The following is a 26,971-nucleotide window of genomic DNA, read 5'->3' as shown; positions in this document are numbered from 1 at the left end:
CCTGCCAGGGGCATAAAGCCCCAGACAACATAGCTCCTAGTATCATTGGGACTCACAAAACCCTCCACCATGGTAAGGCGACAGCTCATGGAGGGGCCCCCTAAAATACAAAAAACAAACAAAAAAACATCACTGGGATACATAAACTTGCAAAAATTGTATTGTTTTAGAGCATGGTTATGCCCCACAAAAAGTGACTGATTTGTCAAAATAAAAAACTAAAGCCCAAGCGGCAACAAATTAATCAATTAGGCCTTGGGTCCTACAGACTTTTTTTTGTGCATCTACTTATAATAGACATGGAGCTAGTGTAGAGAACTATTTTTTTTCTAATTTTACTGGGAGCTCAATTTAGTGAGTTTTGTTGATTTTCCACAGATAACTGACATGGGAATGCAGTGCCTTTCACACGGGGCAGCCCAGTACCTGCGAGAGCTGGATGTGAGCGGCTGTACTCTCACTGATCGTGCCATCAGATACATTGAGAGGCTCTGTCCGCCGCTCTCGTCAATCACTATGCATGGCTGTAGCCGCATCTCAGAGTAAGAACTGAAGCAAAAAAAGTTTTTTTTTTTTTTTTTTTTTTTTAAGTGTTTGTACAAGATTTTGAAGCTGTTTAATTTCCTTGTTAGGGAACAAGGGACTTGAACAAAATTCACAACTTGTGTATGTTTTGTGAGTCGTGTCTGTTTATGATGTTTGTGTGTGGATGTGTTTCAGGGAGGCCGCCATGAGGCTGCAGTCGTATGTGCAGCACTGGGAGTACAGCAACGAACAAACCGAATTGTGGCTTCGATAAAGTAATCTGTGCGCACGTCATGGTGTTTGACATGACACTTGCACCAGTTAAGCTGGAACAGAACTCAGCCGAGTTCAGACCTCCACCAAGGCCCAAACAAATCCTACCTTGGCTGCTCCATAGTAACATGGAGTGTTTATTCATGATATGCATTTCAAAAATGCCCTTTTGAATGAATGGAAGCATTGTTGCTCACTGTAGACTGTTGAATGTTTCCATACATATTTTGGACGCTTTTTTTTTTTTTTTTATTAAATACAAATTTGAAAGCACACAAGTGTTAATTATTTCAGTCTCTTTGCAGCCATAACAGATGATGTGTGAGGGGCAATTATCCCTGAGTGACAATGCAGCGGTGCGATGTAACTTTTCATCCTCCCAACTTCAGGGACTGCAACCAGCTTTGGGTCCTCAGGCTGACCGAGCCTCTTTCTGTGCTGACTCTTATCTGCTGCCCCACTGGACCATCACAGTTCATATAGCCTGAGAGAGATGGATCATTAGAGAATGTCAACGTTGGTTAACACTGTACAGTCTATGAAAAGCTGCCCCCATGAGGGAAAAATAAATAAATATATATATATATATATATATATATATATATATATATACACAGACCCGTCACCAGAAAGAAATTGTAGGGGGGGGCATTACCTTTTTTTGGGGGGGGGCACACTTTATCAACCTAAATCTAATGTTCATCAGGTTGAACAGCGGCATTGTGACAACTGCAAAAGTGCTCAAAAATATTTTCTGTCACTTAAAAGCGGCAGTTCGTTCTGAAATCTAAAAGACAAACTGAAAAAAAAATGTGTAGTTCATTTTGCATTTATTCAACTCAAAAGTTCATTTGAAACAAATCCACTCTTCACTTCTGTAAACAACTCTGTCCGAATGAATGACTCTGTGATCCAGCCCCTTCTATCTGGAATTGGCTAGCAGTTGCCTTCATTTGCGTGTTGGATTAGGGCTGTACGATATGGACAACATTTCCTTTCATTTTTGCCAGACATCTCTATTCTTTGATCTTTGACTCAGCATGAGACTTCACATCATTTTACTTTTTTTTTTATAGTGCCTTCTGTATTTTGTGTTATTTTATTTCTATACTAATACAGATTTTTTTTTTTTTTTGTATTTTATTTGTGTGTATACTTATCTACTTATATTTACTCTAATTAATTTTATTTTGTGTTATTTTATTTCACTTGTGTCTACTAAAAGACTAATTTCTATTCCATGCACAGCACTTTGTATGCAGCAATGGCTGTTTTAAAGTGATTTAGAAATAAGGTTGAGTTATGTCGATGATATACAGAAACAACATATGGGTTCAGTGAAAAACTAAGCAGAATATCAATCCAAAAGGATGTGTAAAGTGCTGTTTTTTTTTTTATTAGAACTTAGTGACAGTCATCAACATGAACAAACTTGGCAATAAAAAAAGAGAATTCAACTCACATTGTACTGCAACTGCTTTAGTGATAAATAATTTTATGCTCCTTAGTTGTTGTTGTGTATGTGTGACTGCTTGGGTCTGTTAACAGCATACTGTGTATTGCTACAATTCATCCGTGCTGTGTGGCTTGACTAATTAAAATAAAAGTTTGACACTCACTTGTAAACGTAACCAGTGGACTCAGGATTCCCATTGATGTCAACTGTGTCATCCTGGATCTAGGTTTGGCATTTGGTGGCTTCCATTAAAGCGGCACGACTTGCTCACTGCTCAGTCTTTGTCCCAGCGCCAGCCGGCAAATGCGCACTATCTACCCGGAAGTAGATTTGGCTAAGGCACGTCTGCAGAGCGCGCGTCTCTCGCCACCCCACCCTATCCCTCCTGATCCTGATTGTCATTGGCTTGCTTAGTTGTCAATCACAGCCAAACTTGAAAGGAGGTATGTGGTTGGCTGGCACGCCATGCTTTACTTGAAACAGAAGGCGCAAGTTTACGTGACTGATAGGACGAATAGTTGGTGAGTCATCTTGCTAGGGCGGGCACGGCTGACTGACAGGGCGGGCACGGACCCCCAAGGCCCGCCCATGGCGACGGGTCCGTATATATATATATATATATATATATATATATATATATATATATATATATATATATATATATATATATATATCTTTGCGGGCGCCTCCTCCCCCCCACATTCTGGGCTCTGAAGAAAAATATCTAATCTGTTCTCTCGGGCCTCACCAATGACTCTGGTTTGCTTTTCACTGGTGTTCTCCTTGACTTGGTGCAGCGTAACATCATGGCTGACGTCAACTGTGGCTCCACAGAGCTCCACCTGCGCTCTTAACGAAGATGGGACGCGGACGTTCACTGCTCCTACAGTAACAAACAAGGAATTCATTAGGTAAAAGCTAGCGGTGGAACGCAACATACATAATACATTGTTGTTGTTGTTTTTTTTTGTTTTTTGTTTTTTAGGTATATGATTAGTTAGCTTTAATCCCAATTAATTTACTCCGGTCTCCTCCCACATTCCAAAGACATGCATGGCTGGTTGATTGGGCGCTCCAAAATTGTCCCTCGGTGTGCTTGTGAGTGTGGATGGTTGTTTGTCTCTGCGATTGGCTGGCAACCAGTTCAGGGTGTCCCCCGCCTTACTGCCCAGAGCCAGCTGAGATAGGCTCCTGCACCCCCCGTGACCCTTGTGAGGAATAAGCGGTCAAGAAAATGGATGGAAGTTTAAATAGGCTTGTTAATTTTTCAACCCCCTGCGGCCGTGATGACATCACAACTAAGAGACGTAAAAGAGGTAAGACAAATAACACAGGTGGGCACTTCCATCAATCGTCAATGATGATGCGCACTTTTCGGCGAGTACCCAATTGAGGCAAAGCTTCCAAAAGATACACGGACTTAGTGTGACTGAAGCATGTTTACGTCTAGCGATGGAGGGGAGTACAGAGTATAGATGGTCCTTCTCATTCTGTGTATTTGTGCGAGGATTCGTGCTTAAGCACTCGCCGAAAATGCTTGTTAATAGAGATACGTAAAGTCAACTTGGTGGGATTATTTTAGTTTCTGACATTAAAAAAATGACCTGAAACACACACATTCAGGTGTATGATATATATATATATATATTTTTTTTTTTTTGGGGGGGGGGGGGGAGTGATGGGAGCAGGCCGTTTTCATAGCATGTCCAGTGATTTTATTTTCCTTCTCAACTGGAGCGCAATATACAAGTTATAAAGAGTATAAAGTAGTATACAGTTGTGCTTAAAAGTTTACATACATACGTGAGGTATGTAAACTTATGAGCACAACTGTAAATGTACAAAAGCTAAATGTTGCTTAAATTGTCACCAAAATTCACATGCACATCTATAGTCAATACTATGTCAACTTCAACCTCTGAAAATGTCAAAATAGTTGCCACAGTATTTTGGATTTTATGGGCATTAAGCGTTTATCTCACCATGCAGTGTGCTCACAAGTTCACATACCTTTAGGGCAGTGGTGTCCAAACTACGGACCGGGGGCCATTTGCAGCCCGCCATCATTTTTCAGTGGCCACTGGCATATGCTAAAAATGGCATTTGACTTAGTTCAAATAAAATAAACAAAATGTTTGGAGATGGTCAAAGTAAGAAGGGAGGTTATCGAAAAACAGGTGCCATTAAAGGTTATTTTAGATAACTAAAACTAATGAAAAAACTTAAAATTAAATTAAAAATATTGTTACCAAAATAAAATAAAAACGAGAATGTTTTTTAAATCTAACTGAAACTACATTTTGTGTTTACAAAACTAATTAAAACTAACTATAATTACAGCAAACATGTCCTCTGTTTTAGTCTTTGGTAATTAATTTAATGCATGAGCCTTTGGGGATGATTTTAAATGTGTTTTTTAGTAGATTTATTTTGATATAAACCGGATAATGATGTTTGAAAGTATGTAACACAGAAGTGATGTCATCGAGCAGCAGCCAATAGAAAAGCACCTTCAGATGACGTTGCTCCCATGGTGTTTTTGAAATATTGCGCACAAGTAATACACATTTAAAAAATAATACTAATACTGAAACTAACAAACTCAACTAAATCTGCCGGTAAGCATTTTTAAAGGATTAAACTAATAAAAACTAACTAGAATGAAAAATTCCAAAACTATAATAACCCTACTGCCATAATACAAATAAATTGGTATATATACTGTAGCATTTTTCTAAATATGCAAAAGCACAAATAAATTATTTGTACAATTTTTAGAATTTACAATTTTTATTCCAACAAGGCAAGAAATGTCTCACACAGTCTCTAGATGACTCATGCCACACATAAGGTACGAAAAAGGAGACATGAATAGTAAGAAGGGAGTACTTGTGCATGACTCTTGAGGAACACCACTCGTACAATGACAACATCTCCCATTGGTCTTATTGTCATATGAATGTCCCTGCTAACCAGGCTGCTACTTCTACTGCACAGTACAAAATGAGTTCAGGTGCTTATACTTAGGTGTACGCAGTGCACGCATTCTTGATTTATCGCACAACCCAAACAATTTGTATATTCCTACCTTCCTGGCTGAGCACTTCTGAGCTGGCGCCGTCTCCCACATACACATCGATGTCGCCACTTTGAGAAGAAACCTTCAAGAGGCCATTGGAGCCATCTGACAAAAGCAGCAAAATTTGATCACCAAAACGGAGCATACCATTGTGTGCTACCGTCGGAGAGTGTTTACCTATGCGTGTATGGCCTGATATGTTCTTCACAGTGGCGTCACCTTTGGACAGAGTAGAGCACAGTCAGTGACAATAGTGTGAGTCAACTCGATAATTGTTTCCAACATGTGCCTCGCAGGAAGAGAGATTTACATTCTATACGGGTGACGCATTCTTCTTCTCGGCTCTGACAATGACTACATTCCGATCTTCCAACAAATACATTTGGGAAAAGAAGTTGTTTTCTGCACTTGCTAGTAAGATCCAATGCAAGAAAAAATATCTGCTTTACAAAAATAATCTTCAGGTTTGAATGACACCTCCAGGGGAGTGGGAACAATGTTTATCAGTATCACCACATTGAGTTGCCTTGTGTATGAAATGTGCTATACAAATAAACTTGCCTTGCCTATACAAATAAACTTGCCTTACCAACTAACAGCTCATAATAATAATATTTGGTTCATATTCATTCGAAAAACTCAGAAATCGGGGCACTCATAGTCATCATTGCCATAATTACAATGTAGCCCACCACAAAAAAAATAAAATAAAAAATGGGTGGGACACCCGTAAGTGGACCCACTGGTAAATAACACACAACACGCCTGTTCAGATCACCGTGCAAAAATCCCAGTTCCACTTTCCCAGCGCAGGAGGAAATGCAGCTGTATTCAGCGTAGACAGCCTTGACCGCCAGGGCGCCATCTTGTGTGGAGACCTTCATCTCCGTGCCCTGCAGCTTCTTCACACCTACCGCCTGCACAACACATGCACATCACACAGTGAGGGAGAGTTTCCTCTTCAAAGCTGTGGAGGGTGGATTGAAGGCTGCTGCTGCCCCCTAGTGTCCCTTCAGTTCCACTGGCGGGCCACTCATTTGGGACCTTGGCCTTCAGCGGGGAACTCGATTCACCCACCACTATTCATGTGCCAATTATAGAAAGTAGCAATATTGTAAAAAAGATCCACCCCTCCCAACCAGACGATCACCCACTCTGTGTTGGGTCCCCATCTTCAGTTGTGATGGGGGAGGGGTTGAGGAGTTGGGCACAACTTGAGCCACAAACGCAACAAATGGACTAACATGGCATGTCGATTATCGGCTGATTTCTTTATTATCTGGTATGATGTCAAATTGGTCAATAATTATCGGCCACCGATATTATCGTGCATCCCTAATATATAAACATGTAACCAAGAGAAACTCGCAGATATAAAGGAAATGGACTGTTCAGAGTAAATTTATACAATTTCATGGAACAAAATATATTATATTTTTTTAAACAATCTAATATTACCATAGAATTGAGCCTGTAAAGTGGTTTTTGATGTTGACTCAAATGCACGTCGTGTGTTTCTTACAGCCTTGTCAAAAACGCTGATATCCACGTTACCATGGATTGTGCCCTCGCCTGTGACATCTCCACCTGAGCGCACCTCCACCAGATGACCCTGTGGTACAACATGCAACATTAGTGATGCGCACGTTGTCATTACACTGCACATTTGGTTTCTTGTGCTTACATGAACAAGTAGAGACATCAAAATTAATTTATTCATCAACAAATAATCCATTATCAAATTAATCAACAACTATTCAACTAAATGTTTTTTTTTGTTTTAAGTGTCCCAAACACGTATTTATACGTTTTTGTTTTAATGCTAGAGCATGCAGAAGGCTTTGATGCAGCCTCTCAACAGCAAAGAACGGTTGCAAAAAAAAAAAAAAAAAAAAAAAAAAGAACGGTTGCAGAAATGGTAGTTATTACACAAACGGCCAGCAGGTGGCAGCAGAGCAAAGGAGAGCAACCAGCGCACAATTCTAGATTTGTGAAACTTGATTAAACTTAGCTCTCTTCTAATGCTAATTGTTGCAAAACGGAAACAGAAATATACATTTTGTTTCCTGATGAATGAAGAGACTTTAATCTTTCTTTTGGTAGGTTCCATGTTTTTATAGAATAGAACACAATATTCTGTGGGCCTTGCAAAATCAGTCAAAATGCAGTAAAACAGCCGGGAGCGAACGGGATTGCTTCTGTCAAAATGGCTGGGAGTGAATGAGTTAAAAGCTAGTGAGAGGAGATATGTTTAGATTACTTAAAGGAAGATATGTAACATGTTTTTATTCTTTCATAAAGGAATACGAGACTTGGGAAAAACTAACCAGCTAGTCTGTGAAATGGTTAATTTCAACTCTTCCCCTGAAAAAAAATCACTGTATATTGAGCAATTAAAAATTTATAGCACTTTTTAGGCATTGTGTATAAAGAATAAAAGTGCACATACATTTGAACAATTATCAGCTTATGGGTTATTGGCATCAGCAGTTTCTAAATGATTGGTTTATCGTATCGGTTGAAAATAGCATTATCGTGCATCCCTAACAGAGATTCTGCCGTAAATTACACACTGATAAAAGTGTTTTCAATGAAAACCGCATTGAAGTTGTCAGTATAAATGCAAGAGTGGCAATACAAGATGGCTGCCCTCTGGTTTCACCTGCAAGGGTCCATTGACAGTCCATTCATGTAAATCTGTGGATTCCATTGAATTAAGCAAGTGCACCTATTAAAGTGTCCCCAGTGAGTGTGCTCCTCTTGACTGACCTTTACTGAACGCAGAGAGCAGTGGCCTTTCTCTGTGTGCACCTTGCAGATGTCACACTCAATGTTCTCCACCTGCACGTTGCCTTCGGCATGGGTGCTAATGAAGAGATCTGGAACACACATGCACGTAATAAGCGAAGTGCGCATCTCGAATTCACGGTGCATTATGGGCAGCGGCGTGGTGCATTGTGGGTAGGCGAAACTACCAAAAGGTCATTGAAAATGAATTGGATCTGATGGAATCGGCTCTGATAGAAACGTTTCAACGGCTGGAACGTTGCTGTTTTTATTAACATACATAGCATGTGGTTTACTGATATCAAGGAAGTTGATTTGCAAGCTTTATAGTTTACAGTTAGGCAAAGATTGTTACCACTCTAATCTCCGCCATTTAAATTGATAGGGTAGTTGGTAGCCTCGTTTTTTTCCCTCGCGCATGCGCAAATCTAATGCGCATCTCGCTTATTAGAAATTGCAGATAAATCAGAGCGTGTCATAATCTATGGCTAATTTACACAAATGCATGAATCACAATTTGAAGTAATGTACTTCCACTAAATTCATTCAAAACAAAATTCGCCATACAGTAAATCATCCCATTGCACTACTATACAAATGCATATTCCTTAAAATAATTCTTCTCATTCATTGATTGCAGTTTGCACTATATTTTGCATCGTACAACTGTACACACTAGCCTGTATTGTATTGTATTGTGTTGTATTGTAAACTCACTGGTCTTGATGGGTACAGACAAATGGACAGACAAGTTACTGTCACCCCTCTCGGCCGAGACAAGTAGCTCCTTGTCGTGGTCGTCGTAGCGAACACAGAAGTCCTCCAAGTCCTTCTTCCCCTGCTCCCTTCCGTAGACCGCAACCAAGGCTCGGTCTGCTTCAGGAAATGCGTGCGGGTCCAAGGGTCGGACCGAGATGCTACAACCCAGGCGTGCCCGCAACGTGCTGAAGGGGCTGACCTTCAAGTTCCACTCTTTCAGCGGCGGCCGGTGGCTCGCATCGGCCTCCTCTCTGGCAAACTTGCCACCGGAAGACGTGAACAGAGATCGCTGGTGACAGCAACGCAGACGGATGACGGTGCGACACCAGAAGAGTCCGACGCCACCCCGGAGAGCTGGCGAGCTCCAGGACAGCATTGCAATTAACACATTTACGGCCGAACAGTACGTTACTTCAAGCGTGTTTAAAAAAATAAAAATCAAACTACAGGCGTATTCCGTTGACCGAGGCTTCCCACGCTGGTCAAGTTACCCAAGACACAAGCGTACGTACTAATGACGTAAAGACTTCCGCTTAGCACGAGCCACATTTTTTTTTTTTTGTGTAATGCTTTATTGAAAAAACGCGCACTGTTAACAACAGACATACAAATCACATTTAAAGTAGTGCAACTTGCAAGTTGATATTTTTCGGATTTCCCAGTGTCCTTGAATGCAGCATTTTTTTCTGTGTGAAAGGACGCAAAAAACATTGGACTTTGGATATTTACAATGGGGAAGTTAGGGAACCGCACAATGTTATTTTCAGACCGCCAGGCCACGTGACTTCCAGGAAGTGGGTCAAAAAGAAGCTCACTCATTGACGAGCCATGCAAATAGTGCTTGTTTTATTCTCGTTTAGCTCCGGAAAAATAACATGCCGAGTAAACACAGCTGTTATGGAACTTGCACAAACCACTCCAGACACTACAACCGTCCACATACGAAGGATGTAATCTTTATTCGTTTCCCGAAGCCAAAATTCAGTCATAAATGCAGTAAGAGCTAGCGCATTTAGCGGCAGCGGCAGCGGCAGCTGTCGTGGCTTCGGTGACGTCACTTCCGCCTATGCCGCGGCACCAGCGACTTCACTTCCGCGTATTGCCGCGGCATCACGTACGTCACTTCCGCTTATGTCGCGGCATCGGTGGCTGCCGTTGCCTTTCCTCTTTCCCTCGGGACATGTCGCGACTCCATTCGACTTGGTGCCACTGCCATTACTCATTGTATGCATTTATAAATGGATTACGAGGCTTTTTGTGTGTGTTTGTTTTGTTTAGTCACTTTGCTAAACACTTCACTTCCTTATTTTCGATGGGTTTTTTTGTTTTTTAATTATTATTATTTATTTAAGTGTTATTTAAGTGCTCTGGAAATTAAGTTGAATTAAGGTATTGCACTCCATCATGAGCAATCACTTCCGTGGACCGGTCCATATTTGGAACGGTGCCAGGGAGATGCCAATCCGCCATTGTGACACGGCTCAATATACTGAGCTGCATATAATACTGGATAGCCGATAAACCGTTCACGCAAGTCGTTGAAGCCACAGAGCTGTCAGCTATCCAGTATTACATACAGATCAGTGGCCTGGCGGACGAGCCGCAGCCGCCATTGTGGCATCACCAGATGCCACAATGGCCGACAGGAATAGCACCATATTTGGATGTCAAAGTGTTTTTTTTGTTTTTTTAAATCAATCTTTATTGTACAAATGTTTTAAACATACACATCTATATGAAAAACAAATATATACATGTGCGATACGTGACGAAAAAGGTTAATGATGTTGAAATATATTAGATAGATAGATCATGGGTTCTCTCTCTCTCTCTCTAGTGTGCACAATGTGACCAATGATGTCCTGCTTGAGTATTTGTAATTTCAGAGTTCAATAAATTGTTTGAAAACGTATCTCATTCATATCGTACATATTTGTTTATAAATGTGTCATTGCATGTCATTCCTGTGTAAGTCACAAGATGTCGCTGTTGCATTTGACATGTTGCCTTCGCTCAACAGAGTGCATTACTTGTCTCATCTTGGCTGTACTGCATTGTATTCTGTGTTCAATAATAATAAACCACCTAACACAAAAAAAACAAAAAAAATTCGTGGACCGGTCCATATTTGGAACGGTGCCAGGGAGCTGCCACAATGGCGGACGAGCCTCAGCCGCCATTGTGGAATCCAAATATGGTCCTATTCCTGTCGGCCATCTATCTATCTATCTATCTGTCTATATATGACACGACGAGAGGAGGTAGGACTCAGACGCAGAGTGTAAGTTGGCCAACAAGGCTGCAGCTTTAATTGCACGGAACTCAAATCGCCTCTCAAGGAGGGAAAAAAAGGCTGAACTAAAAGAGCTCCAAACTGGAGATACAAAAAAGGGCACTCAAAAACAGGGACAACAAAAGGCGCTCCACAAGGGAGGAAAACCAGGGCAAACTAAAGGCGCAAGACAAGGCAAGGCTAGACATCAAACAAGGACTGTGGTACGAGGACTGGGAGGACGCTTCCATGCACTGAGATATGTGACACTTCGGCAACCAACTGGAGAATGAAGGTGGCTTTTATTGTCAAGTCATCGAAAATAAAGAAGTGAAGTGTTTAGCAAAGTGACTAAACAAAACAAACACACACAAAAAGCCTTGTAATCCATTTATAAATGCATACAATGAGTAATGGCAGCGGCACCAAGTCGAATGGAGTCGCGACATGCCCGCGAGAGAAAGAGGAAAGGCAACGGCAGCACCGACGCCGCGACATAAGCGGAAGTGACGTACGTGATGCCGCGGCATAAGTGGAAGTGACGTCACCGAAGCCACGACAGCTGCCGCTGCCGCTAAATGCGCTAGCCCTTTCTCCATAAATGTGAACCGGGATCAACTTGAGCGGACGTCCAAAAGAGCAGTTTAAAGCCTTACACCTTCATATGTTGTAGGGCTGCACGATATTGGAAAAACATGCGATATGCGATATACTTGCTGAACATAGCGATATCGATATTATTGCGATATTTAACATGTACCTAAAGAAATTTCATTTTTATTACCTAATGAAAGAAAAACATTTTTCATCTGGCAAAATAAGCAACCTTAATGTAATCTTAGTTAATTAATTGTAATTATGTCTTGATAATTTTCAACTATTGAATGGCGATGCACATTTTAGTTAGCATCTGACTGGTCAAATTCATATAAAAAGCATAAAATTCCATATAAAATTTATTGCATGCCTTTGCGATATGCATATTGCAAGGGCCAATATCGCGATATCGATATTTTTTCGATATATTGTGCAGCCCTAATATGTAGAAAACATTTTGTTGGGGGGCATGCTTCTAGATGACAATCCTGCCTTTGTTTCTTAGTGAAAACTGGGATTCCTTTCAAATACTTTTCAACGTTGCGCTTCAACGTACTGTGCACGTCCATTTATTTATTTTTTGGCAAAGTTGGAAAACAAACAAGCAAAACAAAGTTGAAGGTTCACACGATGGAACCTTCCGGGTTTTTTTTTCCACTGCCGTCCCTAAGAGAAGTGTTTTTCAACCCTGGTCCTCAGGGCACACTATCCAGCCTGTTTTCCATGTCTCTCTATTTGCAACGCCGGTGATTCCAATGACAGCTCATTAGCAAGCTCTGGAGAAGCCTGATCCTCACCTGCGTTGGAATCGGGAGACATGGAAAACAGGCTGGATAGTGTGCCCCGAGGACCAGGGTTGGGAAGAGGTAACCAATGGTCTTTATTTTATTTATTTTTTTGTTCTGCGTTTGACACAACCCCGACTGCCGGACAATAATAATGAATGATGAGGAAAAATGCTAAAATGGTGTTGCCACTGTTGTACGGACCTGTCTTGCTTACCGCCTGAGTTTTATTTATTTATTTATTTTGCCTTTTGTGCAGCTGTGACATGTATGAAAATGTATATGTAGGGCCTTTTCTGAATTAAGGAAACGGGTTTATAAGCGGAAAGGACCTAATAATCGAAAGAATTGAGGTATAGCGCAGTGGCGAGCGGTCATAATAAGCTATTAATGCGGATTATGCGGTGCATGTAAATAAACTCATTGAAATAATTATAGTTATACAATATCTTAGTTCTACTGCTTTGGTCTTAAATTCATGTGTAATTTTCCCCATTTTCCTTGCGGAGAAGTTGAAAGCAGATAGCGGATAGTTGGCACGCACGAACCATCGCGATAAACGGGTGCCTTGCGAGAAGAAGCACGGCTTTGTAAACCGGAAGTCCGACAGCGTTCACACATGCGCAATGAGAAATAAAGTTGTTAGTTCCGAGAGGTTGTTTCCGTACGTGTGGTTTTGAATGGCAAAAAGGCTAGCAGTCAAGCTGCATGCCTGACAACGGGCATGCACATAATTGGCTTACTTGGCTAGCAGTCAGTGGCTTTGCGTCCTGGAGATAGAGGGCCGTCAAATACCAGATTTCATGCCAGAGGAGGCTCCAGCGTTCTCGGCCGTACTCTGCGGTCCTCCGGCCCAGCGAAAATATAATTTCAAGTGGTCGTCCTACTGGAGCAATCATCACGAAAACGGGGAAGAATATTGTCCCTCACTTTCAAGAAAGGACTTGGTTGGCAAACTTGGTTGGTTGAAACCTCTTGCAGCTCTTCTGTGATGTAATTTTTTTTCCTTCTACCGGGTTGAGCCCACATCATGGGCACGAGCCAGTTCCGAACACTGTAAATTCCAACCAATTGGCAAATTGTGATTTTGTCATTTCACTTACCATGGAGCTGGTTACATTACAGTGTGTGCATATCAACCAGCGTCAGTCTTGAATATTACCGCTTTAATTGTATACCTACACAGCGGTATTAATAATTAATATTTAATATTGAAATTAATAATAAAAATACCCCCAAAATTTTGATCTCGCGCCCTTGCGAACGCTCGCATATGTGACAACAGCATGCCCACTCAAAAAAGTCACCACTCACCACTGGTATAGCGAGTTTTGTTGGTTGTGCCCAAGAGACACATGCACACACACGCTACACACATACACAAAAAATAAATAACAATTTACCTCCAACAACTATCAAAGACCTAAGACAACCAGATATGAAAGACACATATGGTGGTAAAGGAAGGATATCATGTTGAAACTGGAGAATGTCAGTGTCAGTTGCATAGGACTATGTTTTGAGGGAGAGGAAAAAAAAAAACTTTACCTGCGGCTCTTTTCCTCGTCTTTTTCAGCCCTCTACAAGCCATCTCTTCAATTGAACATTAATATGTTCTTCGACGTCTATACCAGTGAATCTGGCACCAGGGATATCATTCGCGGACATAATTAGTAGATTTAGAGCACTGGAAATCTCGCTGGTAGACTGTTTACATTCGTTTAGCATGACTGGCCCGCCGAGTTTGACCCTCCTCGCCAGACTCGTGAATATTAAGTGTGGTGGCGTATATCGTGCGGTTCCCCCTTTTGATTTGTGAGGATTATTTTTTATTTGAAAATCTAATGAAATGTTGTTTTGACTAATACTACTATAACAATATGCCTGGTTTGTATGCTAGTCAGAGCCAAAAGCACTAGTCCCTTAAATGAAATTTAGCACTTGTTATAGTCACAACATAAAATAATTGTCTTTATCGAGAGGATAGTTTTCATTTTTCAAAGAACCAAACAACACTGTTCATTTCTCATTTTGTGCTTTAATTTGCAGGGGTGGTGGTTGGTTGTATAGAATGAAAAGTAGAGGAAAACTAACAAACAAATAATCCCATCACTTTCACGTATATGTCAGAGAGCCTATATATAACTGTAAACATATGTACATCCTCAATTATCTCGAGTCATCCCCAAGGGGTGATCGGGTCACGTCACGTCGCAGTCGAACTGAGTTTTTCTCTTTGGTCGTTTACGCCAACACACTGAACAATTAAAAACTTTCCACTAGGGGGAAGCATTGTGCCAAATAGACCAGCACAGGTGTGTATTGAGTACTGTTTTGTCTTGAGTTAATATTAAATGGTGCAAACTGAGTTTGATGTGATTGATACAAACATACATTACTCAAAAAAAAAAAAAAAAAATCAAGGCTATTGAACCTGTGATTGCCATTTCAAGATGATCCTAAAATACACTAATTTTCAAAGTTCAATTTATTTTGACCTTCTTTAAACGTTTGAATCCCAGTCCCAATTTTGTTTGTTTGTTTGTTTGTTTGTTGTCTCAACCTTAGTTTTTACCCCAAATCCCAATATCCCTAACTTTTTGAAAATAGTGTTTAACAATCATATGTTCATGATAAAAATCCCCTTGGTCGGATCATCATCCTGACTGTTTTAAAAGACTGCCTTTCATTTGTGAGGTAGAACTCGGTGGAGATATTATGCCAGGCTCCCCAGTATATGCCATCTCGTACCCCCTTGTACTTCCCAAAATAGTACCTTCCATTGAGGTTTGCAGCCATGCATGCGTCAAACCACCAGCCAGAACTGTAGTAAGATCCGCAGTTCCCAGCTGGGTACCGATCATTGTCCCTATCTGGGGTAGTAAAAGCCTGATTGTTGTGGTCGTAGCTGGAGCCGAAACGGAGTGCATCTCCCGCTGTTCCAGAATAACCACCCACCGTCAGCCTATAGCGCATCCTTTCACTCGCCACCCTAAAGTGCTCATACTCTGCGTACCCTGCCACCCCCGAGAAGTCCTGTAGCTCCACCCGTAACGTCATGTCCTTGTCCCGGGTCAAGAGGTGGATGTATTGGTTCCCCAACCAGAACTCTCCTCCATTCAGTAGCTGCCCGAAGCCCAATCGGTACTCAGCCCAGGTGCGGTTGAAACTGACTTTTCCATCTTGCCGGAGCTGTAGGATGGTCCATCCTCCACCGTGTACCTCCATGTCGCACAAGACCGGAAAAGCGCTGCCGGCGTGGCGATCCGGAGTCACTTGGTAGATGCCACTCTTCATCACCCGCCCTCTGACTAGGTGGTCCGAGCAGTCCCTCTTCACCGTAGAAACTGCACCTGAGGAGCATTTGACGGAGACACAAATCACAAGCTTGTCTTTGATTGACAGGAGCCTCACTTTAAAACATGCCTGTCCAAAGTCAAGTAGCTGAAATAGTAATGTTTCTATTCAATACCACCTTGATGACTACAAATAAATCAATTCGGGAAGCAAAAACTGACACTTCTACTCAGTCAAGGTCCGATTTGTGAAGCATTACACTAATCATCCACAAGTTAATACTGCTTGGAAGATTGTCAGCTTACTGAATATTGCTCTTGTTTACGTTCTGAATGTGGAGTTGGGGTTCTGCTGCTGATTGCTGCAAAAGCCAATCTTCTCGAGTAAATACAGCGCCAGTATCGCTGATATCGATACTTTTTGAAAATTATAGTATACAATTAAAAAAACAAATTAAGGTAGCTCAGCTGTATCATTGAATTACTTATTCACACTCAAATTTAAACCTTCAAGTGTTTTTGTGTTGTTTCTTTTTTCTTTTTTTTTTAAGAGGAAAATATTTGGACAAAGCTCATTGATAAATAGAAAATACTTTACCAATGAGTGTGTTCATGCAATATACTACTATGACATACTAAGTCACATAATGTCACAAGATCGAAACACATTACTGTGACATGTCTGTTATCTGTTTGACCAAACCACAGCAGTACATAAAAGAGCCAAACTGAAACTAAACTACTAGAACGATATTTTAGTGCCAGTATTGATCCGATATCGATACTGACTTGTATCCTTCAGTTTTTCTGTACAGAGCCCTTGGAAGTAAAAGTTTCAAAACCATGCTTTAAAATGATGATTTAATTATGATCACCTTGCAGCTGGGATGTAAAAATGAGTTCACAAGTGCAACTCAACTACTTTCCTACTGTAAACGAGGTGAGTCAACACATTACACTCCCAAGAGTGGACCTCCATGGTGGATACATTCGTTTGAGTCATTTAATAGAAAATGTTTACTTTTAACCTTACAGGATATAAACACTTTATTTGATGGTTTGGAATACACGCTAATGTTGACATAAGCAGATCGTATGGCTTTTAAAAGCAATTATCTTAAGAGGTCTGATTCAAATAGTGGTACTACAGGTACAGGGGTTCTTTGGTTTTCCATGGTCCCAACTTACGACTTTTCGAAGTTAAAAGTGATATACAGTGTAGAAATATGTTGTCGCAAGGCACAAAAAACAACAAAAGAGCAACTTCACCAGAAGAAAATAAATAAATAAATATTCAGAATGGCCCCGTCCAGAATCCTGACCTAAACCCTTGACTGCCATGCACGAGAGAGGCCCTTGTAGTCTGACTCATAATTCCATCTATCTATACATGTTCTTGCAATAAGACCTGGAAAAAAATGTTACAGTGTGTGAAAAATCTTACCTTCAGATGGTATCAGCATCAGTGATCCGCCGGCTGTCTTGCTTTCATTCTCATTATTCTCTGGCAGATCTTTTGGATGCCTTTCCGGCGGCGATCTTCCATTCATGCCCAATTGGCTGCCGTTGAAGAACGCGGCAGCCACCTGCTTGATTTTCACACGCAGCTCGCGAGCGCTTGACGTAGACGACTCAGCAGCCGGGTGGGCCACAGGGCCAGTGGTGGTTGTTGAGCTGAAGTCAGAGCTGGAGGTGGTCTGGAGACTAGGAGGAAGGGGTTGGACAGTCTTTTGGAGGGCTGCTGCTTCATCTCTAGTGTGTAACTTCACAGGGCCTGGATTGTTGCTCGGAATAACATTGTGGAGCAGGATCGGTTGTGTTGATTTTGGGCTTGATGAAGGTTTACTGGTTGTTTGTGGCCTCAGATCAGACACCGTCCCGCTGTTTGGACCCACCGGGAGGCTGCGTAGGCCTGTGAAGGTCTTTGGAGTGACAGTTTTCATCGTGCTGAGCTTGAACTCTGTGTCCACTTGGGAATCAGTCACCTCATCCGTCTGTGAAACAAGACCGGGAGTAGGTGGAAGGTGAGCATTATAGAAACTACCTGTTGTCGTCCTGCTAGAGTGGTGAGGTTGGGGTGTTGGGGTGTTCTGGTTTGGTTCAGTTGGTGTTTCTTCTGGTGTTTCTTCTGGTGTTTCTTCTGGCTCTAGCATCAATCTCGTTGGTGGTCTGTCACTTGAGCGAGACCAGGGTTCCGATTTTTTGTTGGAGTCCTCACCTAGACTTTGATTAGATACAGATTGATGATTAAAATCAGCAAGTTCTTGGCTGTCTTGAGGTTCCATGTTAGCTTTAGCGTTTTGGTCTCTTGCAGGACTGGACTGCTTTTGGTTAAATTTGGCCACCTGACCAGTTTTGGGCTTTCCATTTATACTGGGAATTTTCTGGCTGGATTTCAGCCTTTGATTGGGATTAGCTGTAAATGAGTTTTCTGACTCAGAGTTCCCAGAAGAATTATAATGAACTGATTCAGTCAGTTTTTGCCTTGTTTTAGAATCTTTCTGCAGATTTGGTGTGAAATGTTGCTTTGCTTTATTTTGATCATGTTTTTCTTTTGTGTCACTTTTTAATTTTTTGTCAGGTTTTTGCTTACTGGTTTTAACAGGATGAACAGGTCTTTTGTTTGGTTTAGATTTTTTGTTTAACATTGGAATTTGGTCTGATTCAGGTTCATCATCTGTCACAGGTTTTGCTTGTTGATTAGATGCTACGTGCTGCAGATCAGTTGTTCTGTCTTTACCTTGTTTGGGTTTTGGGGTTTTGAGATTAGGATCAGTTGTCCTATTGTCAGCTCTTTGAATTAGAAACCTTTTCGTGTCATTGTCAGGTTTTAGTTTAATCTCTACTTTGTTTTTCTGTTGAGACGTTTTTTGTTTGGTTTTAAAGTCCAGATTACGCTCATGCTTGGAGTCCTTTAGCTTATTGTTTGCTTCAGTCTTCATTCCAGGTGTATGCTTTTCCTCCGGCTTGCCTTTCAGGCCTGGTAGGTGCTTCATGCCTGCATCAGTGCTTGTCCACTTGCTGCGATCTGTGGCTTTGGGGGAGGTAATAGTTGGGAGGCTGTGTTGAGGAATGATGGAGGCTGAACTTGGGGAACTTGTTATATCCAACTGATTCCTTATGGTTGTTGATTCTGTCGAAGCTATTTGGGTTCTTCTTGGGTTAATAACTGGTAGGTAATTGGAAGTGGAACTGGAGAAGGGAGGGGATGGAACAGATGACGTGATCCTCTCAGTCTCATCCAAGTCTACAAGCTCGGTCCTTTGAGCTGAGATAAATGTCAACACAGGAGTCGGACTGATTGAAACAAAGTCTGTCCTCTGAGTCGTTTTGCTGGATGCTGATTCTCCATCACCATCTCTTTGCACGTTCTTTACTGCTTTTGCTCTCTCTGTTTTTACACTTCCCATTTCTCCGTCTTCCTTCTCCACCACGACCTCCTCATCCTTTTTTATAGGCTCATTTTTGTCCACGAGCTCTCTGTTTGCATTCTGTTTTGGTTTCTCATTACTCCGGCCTTTAAACCCCTTTTCCATTTCATTTTTCTTCTCCTCCCAAATCTTCCCTTGATCCTGCCTCCCACGGTCCTGTGACGTCTTTATTTGTGTGTTTTTCTCCATTGCATTTGTTTCATCTGGCCACACTTGATGCTCTTGATTATTTCTGATCTCTTTTCCACCATCCACTTCGGCATGTTCACTTTCGTCCTCGTCTTTTCCAGCTGCTTCCTTCTGGGTTACTTTTTTGCCATTTGTTTCTACATTGCACATAGAGCGTGCCACTGTTTTTCCCTGCTTGTCTCCGTCTTCTAAATCTCTCTGTCCTAAACATTGTGTCTCAGAATGTCCCTCCTCGCCATACCTGCTCTGTTGGTGTCTCCCACAGTCGTCACACATCTTCCTCAGCTGGTCCACGTCATCCTTCAGTGTCTGTAAATCCTTCATCAGCTTCTCCAGTTCCCGGAATTGCTGTGGCAGGTGTACAGTCATCGGCGGTAGGCTCAAAACATAGGGGCACCCGGCTCGCCCCGGTCCGCATGGCCCCCCGGCCCGCAGGGTTGCTGTGCATTGCCCGAATCCCTCGTTCCCTTCCCAAGAGAGGCTGGAGGAGGCCAACAAAGTCAAAAATGTATACAGTGCTGTTATCTTCATCTTGAGTCACAAGAGTGAGAGGAGGAGAGGAAGAGAGGGTAAAATAGAGCCACCTCAGTCAGTCAGTGCGGAGGCAGCAAGGTGGGCGGGTGTAGATAAGGGAAGGAGGTGGAGTAATGGAGCTCTTGCAGAATGGAGAGCCAAGCATTTTAGGAGGGAAGCAAGTGGGGAACACTGAGTAACAGGAGGCTACATATACAGTATGTGCTCTCACTCATTATGACACTCCTCTACACACTTTTTAAACACATTGTAAACAGACATAATATAGAAAATAGTGTACCTATTGTAGTGTCTGCGTATATACATGTGCCTTTAAGATACGGGGTAGGTTGGAATGGTGTGGGAAGTCAGCAAGTTGGTGTGTGAGTCTGAACTGTGGCTGACAGCATCTCGTACGCGAGTATGCTTATTGTCTGTTTTGCCGTTTTACAAAACGGCTGAAAAGTGCATTGGTGACTTTGGTTCTCCTTTCTTGCATACGAGGAGGGCAGGACATTGCCATAATTGCAGTGTAATGCAAACAAAATCATGATATCGCGGGGATGTGAATAATGAACTGAAATATACAGTGGATATGAAAAGTCTACATATCCCTGTTCAATTGCCAGGTTTTCATAATGTGAAAAAAAAATTAAGACTAAGCTATTTCATTGCAAAACGTCCACCATTAATGCGACTTGTACAAAAAAAGCTTTTTGAGTGGGGAAGTAAAAATAAGGAATTGAGATAATGCAAATGGGTTGCACTAAATGTGCACACCCACTTATAACTGGTGATATGGCTGGGCTCAAAATTAACCAATCACTTTCACATTCATCGCTCATTCATGATTAGGCTACAGCAGCACACATTTGCCAACATTTAAAGTTACTCTGATTAACCCCAAATAAAGTTCAGATTTTCTTGAAGGCTTTTCCAGACGGTCTTAGCACAAAACCCTCGGAATTCTGCTAGAACGACTAAAACTAAGTTTGGGAAAGCCTACTAAAAACAGCTGAACATTATTTGGGTATAATCAAAGGCACTTTAAATGATGGCAGGTGTGTACGGACTTCCATTTAACATGATTCTGATGGTGATTTAATTCTGAGCACAGCCACATCACCAGTTGTAAAAAGGTGTGCACACTTCTGCAACTACATTTTCTCATTTGTTTAGTTTTACTTCACCACTTGATTTGTTTTATTCAGTTGTGCTGGTTAAATGTCTCATTAATGGTGGAAAAAGTTTAGAAATTATTTTTCTTGGTCTCGATTTTGAATATATTGTAAAAAAAAACTGGCGTTTCAACAGGTTTGTGTACACTTGATAACCACTGTAGTTACTGTTAACTGTATGTGTCTTAATATTTACTACATGTTTCATGGAAACAAAGAAGGCTGTTTGTGGCGCTTTCCACAGGACTGTATGTGTGCCAGTTTGACATATGTTAGTTTATCATATTTCCACTCATCATAATTAGGCTCACATTGTGTAATGGAGACCACTCACAGAACATTCTCCCTGCATGCTGTCATGCAAATACATATGACCAGAGGCAGTGATGTATATGCATGTATCACACTTGCAGATGTGACACGTTTGACCTATTTCATCATATTTAATGACTGCTTCTTGGTTGTATTTCTTTCTTTCTTTTTTTTTTAAGGTTGGTGGTAAAGATTGTTTAGATTAAAAGAACTAATGTACTGTATGATTTAAATAACTAACTATTTAATGTATCTAACTGACAGGCAAAAGTCAGCCTCTGGCATGAGTTGCAGAGGTCAATGTGTATTTAATATCTTTTTTTTTTTTTTATAAATTTTTTATATATATATATATATATATATATATATATATATATATATATATATATATATATATATATATATACATATATATATTAGGCAAGGTATCATTGTTTGTGTATTAATATATATTTTAATCTCCTGTAGGTTTCTCAGCTCATTGTGTATTTAATAATTTTATTATATTTATTTATTTTATTGATCAAATTAATGTGGAGAACAGAGACAGGGTTGCACAGCTCACTATATTGTTGTTTAATTTAACTCTATTCATTAATTAATTTTATTCAAATTTATTTTGTTGTGTCTTATGAATGTAGAAATTTTAATTCAATACAATTCAATTTAATGTTGTTTTATTTAATTTTATTTTATTTGATGTACCAGTACTTTAGTTTTGTTTGTGTTGATTTTTTATTTTATTAATTTGGTTCATTTTTTTTTCATTTTCATTTGTTTGAAATTTGAATTTATTTTATTTTATTAAATCATTTATAAAGTTGAATCAATTAAGCAAGTGTCTTGGCACAGCTGCCTATCATCAGGTGTTGGTGGGCAGCAGGAACTCGTGTAGTGTGACAAGGAAAAATAATTCCCTGCACACTTCCTTTGTGTTTTCATTTGAGGGAACAACAAACACGTTTCATGTCCAGCGTCATCAGGTTCACCTCAAATCTGACTTGATTATTCACAGGTGCGTATAATTGCTACAAGATGAGCAAGATACAAAAATCAAAAACGTGTTGTTCCCTCAAATAAAAGTACAAAGTAAAGTCTATGTCAGTGTGCGGGGTATTTTTTGTATAACATGTATAAAATATATTCATTTGGTAAATTTAGTTTAATTTACGGTAGTTTGAATTCATTATGGGGGTGTTTCATGTCGATAGTAGGCAGTCTCTCGTAGTTTGATAATCTCACTTTGTATTGATTAGTTAAATTTTAGTTTAATGTTATGTTGTTGGAATTTTTCCCATGTAGTTGACATGAGACATTGGGCCCATGTGGGTTGCTAATCTCACTGTTCAATTGAACTTAATTTTGTTTGATTTTACTTTGCTTTTATTAATGTCAGTTTCTCTTGTGGTTTACTAAGCTCAGTGTGTATTATTTAATTATATATATTTTTTAGTTAGAATTTAATTTATTTTCTTAACATAGCAATGAGATGAGGGGAGCCTCTCTTGTGGGTTGCTAAGCTCACTGTGTTTTGGTGTTCAATGTTTGTTGAAGCGTTTTACTGGTCTACTCAGCTCCGCCCAGCAACGTTATGTTTTTATCACCCCGTATTTATGTGTTTGTTAGGGGGATTTCATGAAAAAGGAAAGGGGGGAAAAAAAGCTCAGGACATTGATATGGTACCGGCCAAAAGGAACCCATAAAATTTTGGTGGTGATCCGGCTAATGGTGCAGATCCAGAGAATGTGTTTTTCCACTTGTGTTAGTATTGCGACATCGGGTCTTTTGGTTGTTTTCATACATTTGTACTTGGATAAGGTGTGATCTTACAGACAAAATATGCAGGAGGTGGGTACTGTATCTGAGAAGATGAGCACTTAGGTAGGACTGATGATGCTTGGCGGAGGTCTGCACTCTGAGCAAAACTCTAGCTTTAAGCCTGCCTGTTGTGACCTTTTGAATTGTTGTTTTCGGCCTCCTGGCTGGCTGGTTGTTATGACAGCATCAAGGCTGGAGACATTTTTCAGCTGTCTTTTTAATAATGACAAAAGAAACTGTTTGGCTATGAGTGTGGGAAACGCGCGCTTTTAAATGGAAAGTTGAGTGAAGGAGATAAAGTGTGGAAGAGATAAGCTGTGAACAAACATGACAAATTGGAGACAGGGGTATCAATCATACCATTTACTTGAATTAAACTGTGCTGAGTGGTACCTCGACTTATGAGTAACCTGACATACGAGTTTTTGGGGGTGCATCGACCAGAATGTGATAGCTGTACAATGTCAATTGAATTAAAGCATACAATGATTATGCACAAACTGTTTAATTCTTTGCATTCCATCAAGCAATATAAATAAAGCTGAGTTTAGTAATAATGTTATTTATTCATGTTTTTGGAAAAATCCAATTTTGTAAAGTGCTATTTTTTGTAATAAAAAAACATGTTGCAAAAATAGTTGTTGGTGTTTTGGTGGGGTTGAAAAAAATCATGTCATTTACATTCATTCAGTGGGGAAAGGTGATTTGAGATCCGAGTGTTTTGCGTTAAGACTGAGTTAATATTAAACTCTTCAGGCACCACTGTACTAACATTCCAGGCTTGTATACAGTCAGGCTTGTTTGACAACTGTTGGTAGGTAAAAACCAGGAAACACGCACACGCACACCCCAGCACTTTAACACAGTGAAAAAATGTGTGAGAGAAATGTTTACACAATTGGGAGCTGTCGGTCTGAATAAAAGGGACTTTCCCACCCAACAATTTCTTGTCCTTATTTCCCAGCTGACTTTGGGCGAGAAGCGCGGTTACAACCTGGACTGGTCACAGACGTCTGCAGCGCACATAAAGATCTTTTCAGCATGACGTCTCGTCAGGCATGTCTCCAGGATTTCTTTCCTCTCCTTGGGCTAAATGCATGTGTGTGTATGTGTGTGTGTTGAGGATTAAGATTAAGTTATAATTTAAAATAATAATTTATATCTGTGATTGGCTGGCAACCAGTCCAGGGTGTCCCCCGCCCACTGCCCAGAGCCAGCTGAGATAGGCGCCAGCACCCCCCGCGACCCTTGTGAGGAGTAAGCGGTCAAGAAAATGGATGGATGGATAATTTAGATTTTAGAACAGGGGTCTCCTGCCTTTTAGAACATGAGATCCAGTTCTTGGGTACTGATCGATCACTAAGGGCTACCATTTTGATGCCCACTGCTGAAATAACAAATTTGCTCAAATTACCTTTAACAATGTTATTGTATCTTTCATGAATAATTCACGATACTCATTTATGTGCAGACTGATCATGTTCATTATTTCTCAAAATTAGGAAACATAAATATCAATATAGAACATTATTTCTATTAATCTCTCCCAGTGTTTACATTTTCAAATTATCACTGTCATGCAGGAGTAATGTTAGGGTACTGTCATGTCTGTGGTCACGCCTGGGATAAACTATCATGACTATGTTTTGTTAGCGGCAAATGTCTGGCTCTATTTGTTTTATTTGAACTGATGCAATCAGATTGTAACTAGATGATGTCAAGACTCTTTAATCTCTCTATATGGTTAGAAACCAATCAACAGCCAATCAGATGATTACATGTCAGTACTGGTGCCCAGATGTCTAGCCACAACCAATGAGATCGATTTACTGTCTTTACAAGCTGTCTGAGAATGGTGTGTGGTTGCCGGATTATTGCTCAACTGTTCCTGTGTACAGCTTACAAAGGTTCTTCTTCTCAATGTGAATAAATAGTTAAAATCTTATTTGTGTCTGCATTTGGGATCCTACCTCTCAGCACACAACAATCACAACATCCATCCATTTTCTTGACCGCTTGTTCCTCACAAGAGTCGTGGAGGGTGCTGGAGCTTCTCTCAGCTGGCTTTGAGCAGTAGGCAAGGTACACCCTGGACTGGTTGCCAGCCAATCGCAGGGCACACAGAAACGAACAACCATCCACGTTCACAAGCACACCTAGGGACAATTTGGAGCGCCCAATTAACCTATCATGCATGTCTTTGGAATGTGGGAGGAGACCGGAGTGCCCGGAGAAGACCCACGCAGGCACGGGAAGAACATGCAAACTCCACCCAGGAAGGCCGGGGCCTGGACTCGAACCCGAGTCCTCAGAAATGGGAGGCAGACGTGCTAACCAGTCAACCACCGTGCTGCCTCACAACATTCCTAGAAAATCACAATGTTCCATCACAGATAAGCTGTTTGTAGAGCAGGTCCACGGGCTACTCATGAAGCTCTTGGAGTCTACATGGTACCTGTGGGCACCATGTTGGTTTGTTTACCCATTGTAGAATATCAAATAAAATACTGGAGGATAATTTCTAACAGGGCTATCAGCACCCCCTAACCCTGGTGTTGCGCCATATCTGCATCACATGAAAACAGGGGAAATAATCTTGAGCTTGTTGACTAGCCTGCTATAAATGCCCATCTACATGTGTTGCTTCACAGTTCAAATGTCCATTGCTTTTGAGTTGAAACACTGCGACACAGATACCATTGGTTAGTTGGGCTATGTTTTTTCATATTTTGGGTTGCCATTAATCTAGTGAATTTTGGGGCAGAGTTAAGTGGTACAGACAATGGATGGATGAATGGCAGGAATACAACAATATCCAAATATTCCGCAATAAAATGAAATTGGTCCTTATAACAGAGTGTGGCTGTGGATCATTCCCATAAATAACTTCTTCTCTCGGCTTTTAGCCATTTATGGACAGCAGATTGTAGTCCTCGAGGTGCCCTCCTTGTGAACACTGTTTTGAATTCCCCCCACTGAGCCGCCTTGGCCCACTCTCTGTCCTGGCTGGTGTAAACACTGTGCTCCCACCTTCCCCACCACCACCACCTCCTCGTAGATAGAACAAACATCTGACCATTCGTTCAGCTTCCAGACAGGCAAAGAGGCCACTTGGTCTCCATCCAAGTTGTTGAAACAAAGCTTGAGATCCACCTGGATCATTCACAGACATAATATCTGTCTTCATCCCTTGGATCACACAAGTATCCAAACTCATCTTTTGTCTTTTGTCACACACTCATATTCACTTAATGCTTCATAAAACGAGACATTCTTTCACCATGTGTCAGGATGACTTACCGGTCACTTGAAAACAACGGAATGTGTCTGGTAACATGAGGAATGGGTTTGCTGTGGTGAACTAGCACCAGATAAGCCTGGTCAGTCCATGAGTCAGTCATTAACCTAAATACCTGTAGCCCATTGTGATTTTTGGACATAAATTTTCTAGAATTAAGCAATCAAGGGTAAGGATATGATGCGTGCAATGCTTCAGGGCCTGTTCGGGCCTGATTAGCTAGGGTTAGTTTAAACTAATAGATGGCAATCATCCATTTATCTGTTTTCTATAGCGCCACTGTAGTCTTTCCCAATTGATTTAGGGAAGAGAGGCAGGGTGCATGGCCCTAGACTGGTTGCAAGGGCACAGATACTAGAGCAGGGGTCTCCAAGTTCGGTCCTCAAGAGCCCCTATCCAGCCT

At 41.0% G+C, this 26,971-nt stretch overlaps 3 protein-coding genes across 6 annotated transcripts in view; 1 reads left to right on the top strand and 2 right to left on the bottom strand.

Annotated features, from left to right (window-relative positions):
• Window positions 1-1,363, top strand: part of fbxl13 (F-box and leucine-rich repeat protein 13) — a 74,986-nt gene extending 73,623 nt beyond the window's left edge. For all 3 annotated transcript variants that reach the window (XM_077515670.1, XM_077515671.1, XM_077515669.1), the window contains 2 exons: window positions 379-542; window positions 721-1,363. In XM_077515670.1, the coding sequence (XP_077371796.1) occupies window positions 379-542; window positions 721-799 (243 nt within the window). In that variant the 3' untranslated portion in view covers window positions 800-1,363. The remainder of the gene's footprint in view (window positions 1-378; window positions 543-720) is intronic.
• Window positions 185-9,420, bottom strand: fam185a (family with sequence similarity 185 member A). Of its 2 annotated transcripts, XM_077515679.1 has the most exons (8): window positions 8,838-9,420; window positions 8,103-8,212; window positions 6,856-6,945; window positions 6,112-6,250; window positions 5,511-5,552; window positions 5,343-5,438; window positions 3,003-3,137; window positions 190-1,282 (listed from the first exon to the last, which is right to left on the bottom strand). In XM_077515679.1, exons 1-8 carry the CDS (start codon window positions 9,253-9,255, stop codon window positions 1,170-1,172), a joined length of 1,143 nt encoding a protein of 380 aa, XP_077371805.1. In that variant the 5' UTR covers window positions 9,256-9,420; the 3' UTR covers window positions 190-1,169. The 2 variants fall into 2 exon arrangements, with proteins under 2 accessions (XP_077371806.1, XP_077371805.1); XM_077515680.1 differs by lacking the exon at window positions 6,856-6,945 and having other exon boundaries at window positions 185-1,282.
• Window positions 9,421-14,551: 5,131 nt separating this feature from the next.
• LOC144015562 (uncharacterized) lies at window positions 14,552-26,630 on the bottom strand. The gene is made up of 3 exons (XM_077515667.1): window positions 26,571-26,630; window positions 17,274-18,052; window positions 14,552-15,886 (listed from the first exon to the last, which is right to left on the bottom strand). Exons 2-3 carry the CDS (start codon window positions 17,980-17,982, stop codon window positions 15,162-15,164), a joined length of 1,434 nt encoding a protein of 477 aa, XP_077371793.1. The 5' UTR covers window positions 17,983-18,052; window positions 26,571-26,630; the 3' UTR covers window positions 14,552-15,161.
• Window positions 26,631-26,971: the final 341 nt, after the last annotated feature.

This window comes from Festucalex cinctus, chromosome 3 (assembly GCF_051991245.1).
Source record: "Festucalex cinctus isolate MCC-2025b chromosome 3, RoL_Fcin_1.0, whole genome shotgun sequence".
Classification (NCBI taxonomy): domain Eukaryota; kingdom Metazoa; phylum Chordata; class Actinopteri; order Syngnathiformes; family Syngnathidae; genus Festucalex; species Festucalex cinctus.
Note: the sequence above shows the minus strand (reverse complement) of the source record. Positions and strands in the feature narration are given on the sequence as shown.

Coding starts and splice junctions, on each gene's coding strand:
- fam185a (XM_077515679.1), bottom strand. CDS start 9,255: ATGCTGTCCTGGAGCTCGCCAGCTCTCCGGGGTGGCGTCGGACTCTTC. Junction 8,213..8,837: donor GTCTGTACCCATCAAGACCA/GTGAGTTTACAA, acceptor TGTGTGTTCCAG/ATCTCTTCATTAGCACCCAT. Junction 5,553..6,111: donor GGAACTGGGATTTTTGCACG/GTGATCTGAACA, acceptor CTCTGTCCAAAG/GTGACGCCACTGTGAAGAAC.
- LOC144015562 (XM_077515667.1), bottom strand. CDS start 17,982: ATGCTAGAGCCAGAAGAAACACCAGAAGAAACACCAGAAGAAACACCA. Junction 15,887..17,273: donor GATGCTGATACCATCTGAAG/GTAAGATTTTTC, acceptor AATGCTCCTCAG/GTGCAGTTTCTACGGTGAAG.